The 12,066-nt window shown below is 40.1% G+C and overlaps 1 protein-coding gene across 2 annotated transcripts in view; it reads left to right on the forward strand.

The window, feature by feature from the left end:
* Positions 1-12,066, forward strand: part of LOC111226505 (glutamate receptor 1-like) — a 66,017-nt gene that overhangs the window by 31,077 nt on the left and 22,874 nt on the right. For both annotated transcript variants that reach the window (XM_022751692.1, XM_022751691.1), the window contains exons 10-11: positions 3,459-3,665; positions 4,296-4,741. In XM_022751692.1, coding sequence (XP_022607413.1) covers positions 3,459-3,665; positions 4,296-4,741 — 653 coding nt within the window. The remainder of the gene's footprint in view (positions 1-3,458; positions 3,666-4,295; positions 4,742-12,066) is intronic.

Here is a 12,066-nt window from a genome sequence, read left to right on the forward strand (position 1 = left end):
CGCCATGAAATTTTGTTGGAGTGAGAACAGGCGTAGCTCTTCGATGAGTGGATGAAATGTGTGAAAAGAAAAACACACACACACTACCTGATTTAAGATACTCTGCAGGAGACGTCAGGTCTAGCAGTGCAGTGTGTGTGCAGCTGATCTCCACTGTGAGAGGTTAAGGGGGTAAAGGATTTCAACTATGTGCTTTCCTTAAGAGAAATTCACCCATCACCAGATACAGGCTTGGTGAAGGTGATGGAGCTGAGAGACAATGTAGAATAACAGGGAGAGGCATCGGCACACTCCAATCTGTGCTATTTTATTTTATAGAGAGAAGCTTTCAATCTGGGACCTTGTAAGTGCAGCAAGAAAACAGAAGAATATATAGTGGCATTACCGATGAGAATCATCTGATAACGCTATACTCAAACCATATAAAATATATGAGCAGCTGAATTGGAATATCTGCTCAGCCTGATCAGCCTCCTAGTCCTAATTAAGATATGGGGAATTTCTGACTGCAGCTGTATCTCCCAAATGGGGGAAGGATTTAGTCAAGTGTCAACAAATTTGTGCCACAATGGCTCTAAATAAACTCCAGCATTAACACTAATATAATCAATTCAACTAATTAAAGAAGGAGCTACATATCTTACAGAGTTTGTTTATACCTGATTTAACATTGTTGCAAAGGTTAGAAATATGTCATGAAAAAAACTAGTTAATTTAGGCTACTTTTACATTCATTGTGTGACTGTACAGGGTTAGCTACACCCTGACCATACCAACATTTTCTCACTATTCCCATTCTGACATCATGCATAAGTCCTGACGCAAAAACTTCCTGTGTGACTACACCAAAGGGAAGACTGTAGAGTGGCCCATTTACTTTTAAGAGAAATTATTATTTGATTTAAATATATAGTGTATATCCACATTGGGTCTGCTGTAACCAATTAACACTACATGTTGCAAATGAGGTTGTGTAGATGGCAGAGAAATTGAAACACTGAATTAAATTAATGAATGAATTGTTGAAATTTGCCACTCCAAGTGGTAGAAGTAGACTCAATCAAATCAACCTAACATTGACAGTTCAATTGTATGAAATTATTTTATTATTATTATTATTTTAACAATATCCACTTTTATATATGAATGGTGTTAACTAATATTTAAAATATGACAGGAGGTGTCAGTAAAATGGTACTTGAGAAATGGCAAAAAAGGTTGGCAGCCACTGATGTAGAGCATTAGGTATACTATGTAAAATGTGTAGTCTATTGGCATCTAATTAAAAAACATATGAAAATCCTCATTTAAACCCGAAGGTTGCAGTCTCCCAGGAGTACGGACCTAAAATAACTCTCTCTGACATAATCTCCTATCAGTGTCCCCTTTTCTAAGAAGATAAATTGGTTTTCTGTCTCAGAACCTAAGAGAAGAGATAAGGTGTGAACACTTATTGGGCTGTAGGGTAGCAGGAGAGTTTTTGCAACTTATAACTTTTGTGCCGACTGATCCGTCGCTTCAGGGAGAATGTTGTTTTGCCAACGTGAAGGTATCACTTCACGCTTTCCCTGCAATCCCTGCTTTCCCAGCCTGTGCACACAGACCAAGCCTGGGCTAACAGGATATCTGGAGGAGTGAAGCAGGACATGTTTAATGGAGCACCTGAGCTTGTTGTCTCCAGGATCATGGCTTTACACTAAAACCAGGCCATGACTGGAATTTTAAGGGTTAGTTTTAGAAGTTGGTTATTAATGGCACTCACTGTGTGCAACTATTAAAATAAGTGCAGTTATTTTGATAGGCAAGAAATTTTAGCATTCAAGAGCAAATTGTGTGATTTTCAAAGCTCCATCAAGGTCTGTTTAACTTCACTAACTTAAATTTTTTTTTACCCCTGATAAAAATAATCAAACATGCTTTGATTATTACACTTTTCTTTGATTCTGTATACTTGCAGTGTGTGTGTTTACATTTGTACACATAATGTGTATTTGAAATATGTTCTTGAGTGTATGTGTGTGTGTCTGTATTATATTTAACACGGTTGAGTGACAGCGGATCTCAGTGGAACAGTTCGAGGTCGATGAGACTGAGTCCGGGAGGACTGTGTGTATGCCGTGCCATATCTCTGTGTGCACGCACGTGTATCTGTGTTCACGTGTCTATGTGTCTGTGTGTGTGTGTGTGTGTCTGTGTGTCTGTGTGTGTGTCTGTTTTTGTCTGTGACTTTGAGTGCAAGTGCACAGCATGTAGAAGGACTGCATGCCAGACCTTTCTCCCCACTCTCTCCCTGGGGTGCCGTTTTTCTACCATTGGGCCTCGGGTTTCCACGTGTAACAATGATTACGTTCACCTCAACCATAAAGAGCAGGAGAACCCAGATAACTGTTACAAACAAAGGAAACCCCCACTCCACACCGTCTCTAGACCCTGATGAAATATGGTGGCAGGATTTGCTCAGCTCAGCACAGCCTTAGCTAAAAGCAGACACACATAACAACTTGTGGGAATTGAGGCCCTGCTCGTGCTGGTGGACAATACAGACTGACTGGTATTCTATATGAAACACATTTTTCTGAAAGTAATGTGAAGCACCAGGTGTCATGTCAGCTGTAATTTTTCAGGACATCCAATCAGTGTGAGATGTACAAATGTCAGTGTGATATAACAAGAAGAACAGCCTGGCCCCGGAGCAGAGGTCAGCAGTGGCTGCTGCGCCGTCTACATGGCTCAAACATACACACACACACACACACACACACACACACACACACACACATACACTTCCTTTTCCCTCTCAGATCCAATGTCTTCTCAGCTTTAATAACCCTGTCCAATTCCTCCGCTTCCTCACAGCCTGCTGCATGTTATCAACACTCCTTTCAACACGACAACACTGTTGTAATGATCATACTTAGGCACGTTTTGTATTTGAATTACACACCATACCTTCAAGGAACAAAGCCAAAATAATACCTTGTAATTTCATAGAATTATCTTTTCTTCCAAACCTTTCACAGCAGCAATTATATTTTGGGCCTAGTAAGATTTTTTTTTTTCCCGAGCCTTAGCTTTGAATAAGGGTGGGATGTGTGTGTTATGAATTGCACTGTAGCACCAAATGTATCAATAATATTGCTTCCCAAAATTTACACATAGTATTATTAAACTTAACTACATACTAAAGCTTTATCACAAGCAATAACGCTGTCTTTGGCTCAATTAGCTTAACAAATTGTCATGCTGTAAATGTTATGTTACTTACTGTCACAACGGCTTGTGTCAAGAAATGCATATCAGCGTAGATTTTGTTTTCACATCAGTGAAATTCTTAATTACTTCAAAAACACGTCACTCATTTCCTGTATGTGATTTTTGACACTTGAAGTAAAATTGATGAGAGGAGAAAAAAAAAAAAAAAATTCTGTTGTTACACATGGGTTCCCTACATCTAACAGGAGTCTCCGTATGTGATGCTGAAGAAGAACCATGAGCAGCTCGTGGGAAACGATAAGTACGAGGGCTACATCGTCGAGTTGGCTGCAGAGATAGCCAAACATGTGGGCTACCAGTACAAACTGAAGATTGTTTCAGATGGCAAGTATGGAGCCAGGGATCCTGAAACCAAGATGTGGAACGGCATGGTGGGCGAACTGGTGTATGGGGTGAGTGGACAGATTTGTGTTGGATTATTCTGCATTTAAAGGTGGAAAATACACATAACGTCTAGAGTTTTAAAATACCCCAGTGGTAAAATCAAAAAGACAAAGACTTGAAAAGGACTAACTACAACAATTTTCACCAGGATAGCCTTTTTTTCTGCAACCAAAAGCTTACAACATGAGAATAATTTAAAGGTTGCTGCAATCACTTAACAGCGTGCTAGCTTCCAGCTCTGTAACACAGTAATCAGGCACAGTGGTGCTTTCACCTGAATATGTCAATGCTAATACAATAACGTTTAGCAGGTATCATGTTTACCATGGTCACCATCTTAGTTTCATGTGTTAGCATGTGTACATGTGCTGATTAGTAGTAAACACAAAGTATAGCTGAGGCTGACCGACGTTAGCTTTCGCAGAGAAATGCAGCTAACGGGTCTAAAAAGATTCCTTATTTTTTAAAGTTTATTACTACAGCTGGTCTTGCCATATGTAGGTGTTTGGTAAAGAACTCTGGTTTGCACAATCCTGTTGTTTTACCATTAACAAACTGCAGAACATAAAAGACGGACAGATTGATGGTGCAGTGTATTTCTGTTTATGGCCCTGTCTGTCTTTGGTTTTTTCCATCAGAAAGCAGATGTGGCTGTGGCTCCTCTGACCATCACCCTGGTCCGTGAAGAAGTCATCGACTTCTCCAAGCCCTTCATGTCCCTTGGTATCTCCATCATGATTAAGAAACCCACCAAATCCAAACCTGGTGTGTTTTCATTCCTGGACCCACTGGCTTACGAGATCTGGATGTGCATAGTGTTTGCCTACATTGGCGTCAGCGTCGTCCTCTTCCTTGTCAGTCGGTTCAGCCCGTACGAGTGGCACGCTGAGGACTACGAGGAGGGAGGTGAGCCACAGACTCCCACCCAGGCTGCAGCCTCTAACGGAATGCAGCAGGGCCAGACACCAACTCAGCAGAACACCAACCCACAGAGTCCTGAGCAAACCAATGAGTTCGGCATCTTCAACTCCCTTTGGTTTTCACTGGGCGCCTTCATGCAGCAGGGATGCGATATCTCACCACGGTAAGAAACTGAGGCCACAAATTTTGCTGCACTGCATCCACGGTCCTTTGAATCGCTTCTTTTGTTTGTTGGTACACAAAGAGACACTCAGCGCCACCTACATACAATGTATTTATGTCTGCCACACCAACGCTTCAACATGCTGTGTTGCTTTGTTGTTCAACTCAGCTGAGCATTGTTTGTTGAGATTTGGTTCTTTGCCAGTCACTTGTCATACAGAGCAATGCTGAAAGTTTGATGAAGAGCAGCAGAGGTAGTTTAGGATGTGGTCATGTTGTAGAGTGTTGTGTTTTCATTCTCCTGTCTCCAGACACTGCCTGTGGTGGTATTAAGATGCCATGAAGTTCTCGGACTAGTACTGTTGTTACTGCTGTTAATCTATCTATCTATCTATCTATCTATCTATCTATCTATCTATCTATCTATCTATCTATCCATCTATCCATCTATCCATCCATCCGTCCATCCATCCGTCCATCCGTCCATCCGTCTATCCGTGGGTAAAGGTAAATATCAGACCCTTGAAAGGCTGTTATGAAGGATCCTGGCGTGAGTATTGAGTGGTATGTGTTGGCTCCCCTCGAGTGCTCTCATGAGCTGTGGCATGAAACCATTCTCAAAAGGTCACCAATTAAAAATCTCATTAAGTGTCTGAAATTAGAGACACTGAGGTCGACTTTCTGAGCTTTCCAGGGGGACTTGGAGGAGGAGATGAGATGATAATGTCAGTATTATCACGGTAAGAACCAGCAGAGACAGGTTAGGTCACGGGTAGAGATAAAGCATTGTGTCTCTTTAAACATTAAGCTACAAATGCATTATGTATATACGTGCAGTGGGCTGGTGCATGTATGCATAATCTATCTAAACTGTAGTTACTATACCGTGAGGATGGAGAGGCTGAAGTTGTTGCTTCGGTTTGGATTAGAAACTGAAAAGTTTTTAATGTCACCATCCGTTCATAAATACGGATGTGTACTCAACAACTTGAAAGAAATTGTGGGAGACACTTTCATGTCTGTATGGTAAATAAGGAGGTGGTTTGCTCAGAGTAGCATAAAGGCTACAAACAGCTAGCCTGGCTTGGTCCAAAGGTAAAGATAAATGTCAGTTTTCATACAGATTAAACAAAACTGCTAAACATTAGCTAGACAGGACAGTTAGATATGAGAGTGGTATTGATTTTCTCATCTAACTCATCAGTGTTTGACTATGGTTTGAAAATTGATTCTCCCAAAATGCAAAATACAATACAAAAAAACAAGTTTATAGAGATAATCATTCCTCAGATAATCATTCCTTTCTCCACCATAAATCTAAAAGGATATGAGAAAAAGAATCCAGTAGCCATGTCTGTTCCCAGAGACAGTGTATGGCTGCTCTGGCGGTTTGATGGAACACACTGAGAACTGTTTTCCAAAAGATCCCATAACTAGTATATAGAAAGAATCCTTGTGAAGTAAGTGCATCATCACTGCATCATCCAAGCTGATCAGTGACCCACAATAGGAGACATGTTGTGTTGTAAGGCTCATAGGTCTGAATGTAAGTATTTGTTTTAGAAGGGAGTTGCCAAGAAATAGCAGTGGTGTTGAATCAACCTTCCCTGACTGAGTATCTGAAGGTTAAAGAAATCATAGCCCTGTGCAGCACTCAATTTTATTTATCTTGGCTTCCATCTTGTGACATTTACGGAATGTATTTCCACTTTGCTCTTACATTACACAAATCTCTGCACCTACAGGGCTGCATCCTGCACATAGGTGCTCAGCAGTACATGATGTAGGTACTGGATCCCTACTCCCACAGGCCCTCACTTGATATTTACCATGTTCTGCCTGGAGACTCCACTGCGCTTTGTGCAGGATGAAGCCTATTGTCCGAGTGTTTTTCTCTTACAGGCAGAAAATGCATCTCCAATAACTATTGATTTCCTTGTACGCCGTACGGAGAGAGGCAGAATGTCACCGTGCTTCTGCAAATTGTACATTCCCCCTTTGTATCCACACACACACATGTTTTGTGTGTGTGCATGTGCGTGTAGGTTACTGTGTGTGTGCTTGACCGTACATGGATTTGCACATATTCGTACGGTATCTGCATTTGTTTTGCCTGCGGGGAAAACAATCTCTCCTGATGCAAGACCTTTCACTGACTGTTTAAAGGGATAAAACAGATCACTTCTGTTCTTGCAGCAATCCTGGTGATGCTGCTACTGACTGTAAAATTAGACAGCTGTAAGGCATATTTCATCATCGCTTGTAGAATAACTGTAACCAGGCTGTCGGCCTGAAGTTCCATTTACCCACTAATAATGAGAGATGTGCCACACAGTAGTAACGATGAAAGTATGTCGAGTTTTTTCTGCCCGGTAACAGCAACAGTTTTCATTTAAAGTATTTTGGGATACTTAACCCACACTGAAGTGCACCCAGACATGTACTGGTCCATGCACATGTTCTCATTTAAATAGGTTTCAGGTAGAACAGAAGATTTCCTTAGTGTCATCAGTGAGGGTGGCAGCTTCAAGGGCTCATATCCTGCAGGGACTTGAGTGAGATATCTTCCTTTACTTACAGTGTCCTTTCAAGGTGACTCTCATTGTGGCTTTTGTGTTGTTAATAAAATACTGTTTGGGAGTCAGTATTGCAGCCTTAAAAAAAAACAAAAAAACACACACACACAAAAACAAAATAAAATCCAGCAGTCCAAGGTGTAGCGATCAGCATGGTGGAGTCTGCTTGGTGTCTTGAAAACCAACACAGTGAATGTTTCACCCCACTGAGTTCTGCCCTGAGGCAAACATCTTCCCCTTGAAAATTTGGGTGACCTAGTTGCTCTAGTTAGCACAGCGCATATTCACACAATGAGGTGCATGTTGATCTCCTAAAGCGGCATCAGTTTCTCTCTGCTAGATTTAAAAAGACGTGATATTATTGTTCGTGGTTTGTCAGATGAAAGCAGTAGCGCTTGTAACCTCACATATTTTTTGTCATGGTTTCACAATAACACAGTGTGCCTTTTCATTGGGCTGTTGGGACTTGAGAGTTTTTTTATCCAGCCATGCTTTTTGTTCTTGTATGCATACAGGTTTGCTGTGTTTGCTCATTACTTTAGATTTGTTTGGTCTAAACTCATTTACATCCTGTATTTATGTACTTTGTTTTTTCCAACCTATTTCCAGGTATGTAATTAGAATTTGGTTGTATAGATGAATCATACAAGATCTATCATATAATTATAGGTAGTTGGACGTGATTAAATTAAGATGCCTTCCCATTTAGATGTTTTCCTGTAGCAACTTGAGGTCTTTTCTGCTTTCTTCTTGTCTTCTGCATACTGCAATTTAATTTGACTGAAAGTATGTCTCAAGGTTTTCAAACAGATGATTTTAGGTATTTGTACAGTAACAATAGAGTCTGAGAAAATCAGCACAACATCACATAGTTTACAGAGGTGGAAGCAGTAAAAGTAGCAATACCACTCATAAAAACATAAAGATACACCATTAAAGTACAAATCCTGCATCTAAAATTTTACCTACCTAAAAGTAAAGATATATTTAGCAAAAAATGTATCAAAAGTAAAAGTGATACATTGTTATTGTGTTGGAATTATTGATGAATTGACATGTGAACTGTAATTTATTGTCAGCTGATTGTGTATAAAATCTTAGTCTAATAGTTAACTAGCTTTCAGATAAAAGTAGTGGAGTAAGGTAAATGTTTCCCTCTAAAATGTAATAATGTAGTAGTTCAAGTTGAATATAAGTGAATACTCAAATAAACTACAAGTGCCTCAAAATTGTATATAAATTCAGTATTTGGATAAATGACACTTTTCTATGGAAGAGTATCTGTCCTTCATTTTGATACTACTGATTCAAGCCCATATGACACCTAGTTAGTTGGCAAACTAAGTAGGTAGGATGGGCAGCCCAATAGCATAGGTTAGTTACAGTGTTTGCAGTATGTTTATTTACAGCAGTAGCTCCCTTCTCAGTAGAATTAGTTTGACATTGTGGCAGCTCTAGCTAACAGGAGCTAACAGGCTATATTTGGTAGCAACTATTGATGGGTGATAACAACTTAAATTAAAATGTAAAAGTTTTGAAAAAGGTCTTTATAAAATAAACTATAACTATAAATCTATAACGGAATAAAATTGAACTCCAATAATTATTATGAAAATAAGAACGCTGCTATCATTTTAATAATTTCTGAAAATTATTTCACAAAGTATTGGTTTATTTATATAGTTTCTAGACTTATTTCATATTTTCTTATTTTTGAATGTAATATTGAACAGGTTGTGGCTCCTTTCGCTGAACGACTGGTAGTTTATTATTGTCTTATTGTTGCAGAATCTTACATTTAGAATGTAAAAGACATTTTATTTATGGTGTTGCTGGTGTTTCTGAGCAGGTTCTTATAAAGCACTCATCATTGTGCCTTTATCACTAATAGGTGAAAACAGAATGTTCTAGAGGTGCATTCAGCCCTGAGGTAGGCAGCTCCAATTACTTTTACGCTTTACGCTTCTTCATTTAATAAGAGACAAAAGGCCAAGGAACAACACTGACGATCCACTCTGTCCTGGATTAATCAGTAGGCGTGTTTAATTTCCCTGTCTGCGTGTATCATTTCATTTGTGTGTGTGTGTGTGTGTGTGTGTGTGTGTGTGTGTGTGGGTGTGTGGGTGTGTGTGTGTGTGTGTGGGGGGGGGTTCTATTAAAAGCAAGCATTTACTGCCATTCGCTTTGTCTGCTGCATAACAGTATCTGATTGGACCAGTCTAAAGGTATCTCTGCGTCAAGGTGTCTGCATCAGCTCTGTGTGTGTGAGTGCTTGAGCTTGTGTAGTGTGTGTGTATACATGCTTGTAGGCATGCATTCATACATTGATGTGATGCATTAATGTGTACAGTACGTATTTTTGTGTGTGTGTGTGTGTCTGTGTGTGTCCTCTCCCCCTGCTATTTATTCTCTGTGAGACCTTGTTTACTGTGCTCTTTCTAAATGTCAGCACTGTCAGTCAGGCCCTCCCATAAGCCCTAGTCCGTGCTGTTGCGCCCTCCCTGTGTTTATCTCTGCAGACAGGTGGACTCTGAGAGTAACCCCCTCCACCACCACCAGTCTATCCATCCATCCATCCATCCACCCATTTACTTCCTCTCTGTTCACTTCTTTTCAGTCTTCTCCTCTCATCTGCTCTGCTCTCCAACCTTAATAGATCTCTTGTCCAGTGGTTGTTTTTGGTTAAGAAATGATCATGTTCCCCCTGACACACAGGAGACTTACAAGTAGTAACGGTAATAACAATATGTGCTTTAGTTAGAATCAAAATTGCTGATAGCATCCTAACAGATTGTTACACCTTGGGCTTGGTTATTCTGTTTTATATTCCAAAATCTAATGGGACCAATGCTGATGGACCGTCACTGTGAAGCAGCTGCAGGACAAAACATGGTGTTAGTCTGGATTTGAATGTTTCTCAGCTCATTACTTCTGAACATCGCAACAGAGGAACTGAATTTATATATTGTTTTAGCACCAACAAAATATAGCAAAGAGGAGTACATTTAACAGCTATCTGTGAGCTGAAGCTAAGAGCAGGAATAAAAGTGTAGAAAAAGCAGCAGCATGTACATTCGGCAGGTCCTGTATCAAACATGACCTTGTGGAGTTTGACTTGGCTCTCATTTTCCGTATGAAGCTTGCCAGGTGGGAGCTCTTGGCAGGAAGAAAACTTGAGTAAAAGGGCGTCGGTTCATGATGTTCCTCCAGTGAATGTGTTTGGAGATGTTTATGTCTGTGTCTGATGTCTGTGTGTGTACCAAGGTGTGACTGTGTGTGTCTGAACTGCACGGCCCCGTGGAGTTGTCTCCTCTCCTCAGTGCCTGTGTTGCTACTGTTACATGATTGTAGACTGAAATAAATCAGCTCTGTCACTCACACCCCGCCTGCCACAGCAGCAATTTCTCAGTCTGGCGGTCAGAATCATTCAATAATGGATTGTGTATGTGGTGTATTATAGGTTCAGTATTTCTCAAACTGAGTTTTTTTGTCATACAGTAATGCTTGTTTTCCTCTCTGAAACACTAAATAGGAGGGGGCAGAAACACTGCAGCCTCAATATACATACATCTACTCAAGAAATTGAACAGCCAGTTCCTTTCTTTTAAGACTTCAACCCAGGCATAGCAACAGTAATAAGTGTGAATAACAAAGATACAGTATGAAGGTGGTTTATCGTGTTTTTGGCCATTAACTATATTGCATAGATTTTACATACTATATTATTGCTGAATATTTTCCAAAGGTTTATATTTCATCCTCTTTGTCAAAGTTACAATATTGGCTTTTTGTAATGCTATTCAGCACGGAGGCTGATTTAAAAACTAACTGTGAAATATTTTTAATGTCAGAGTGTCCTTGAACACCCCACCACGGAGAGCTTTCAAAATGGTCCCCACTTGCAACTCTATTAGTGCTGGCTGATAATGGAATTTAGACAAATAAAGATAAAAAAAAATGTTCACTGTGGGAAAGAGTTTATCTCAGTGAAGTTTTTAGCTCTTTTCATCTTAATGTTCAAGGCATACTTAGAGGGAGTGGAAACCGCTGGCTTCATGCTGTCATGTCTAAACTGTGGACTGATTATCATCAAATTTACATGACATGTAGTCATGTAGACTAAAATGTGCAAAATCCTGCATGTTGTCTTGTAAAACTTAACTTGGCACTGCTACTGTCAGTGCTGTTTTAATTAGGGCTGTCAAGCAATTAAAAAAAATTATATAATTAATTACATGCTTTGTGAGTTGCATGTATCAATGTTTGCCACAAGAAGCAAGTTAAATAGTGCACCAAATCAGATGGAAACATAAGGTATGTGGCGCCACAATTCCATCAGTGCATCTGTCCCTGCGGTTGTCGCTTCGTGCTGTTGTTGTGCTTTACGAGCATTTGATTCGTCAAACTTATTATAGTTTTCTCCGCAAATGCTGGGCCAGACCGAGGGCAGTACATACAGTACATGGCATTCCTTCCTTTGCATAGACTGCCTGAGCCTTTCCTGTCACTAAGAGGAGGTTTTTGCCGTTTTCAACACCAGATCACCTGATGATTCCTCGTCTGAACTGTGCTCATTAGAAAATTGGGGCTGTAGTGGTACAGAAAGGTCTGAATGAACTCTTCTTTTGAAAAGTGAATCAACAGTTTGTTTCTTTGTCACCAAAGGGCCAAGCAAACGCAAGAGCACTTAAGGACTGGACACAGGATGATAGAGAACATCCCTCACAGAATTGTCCACATCCCATATGGT

Source organism: Seriola dumerili, unplaced genomic scaffold (genome assembly GCF_002260705.1).
Source record: "Seriola dumerili isolate Sdu_G_001 unplaced genomic scaffold, Sdu_1.0 BDQW01000161.1, whole genome shotgun sequence".
Classification (NCBI taxonomy): Eukaryota; Metazoa; Chordata; class Actinopteri; order Carangiformes; family Carangidae; genus Seriola; species Seriola dumerili.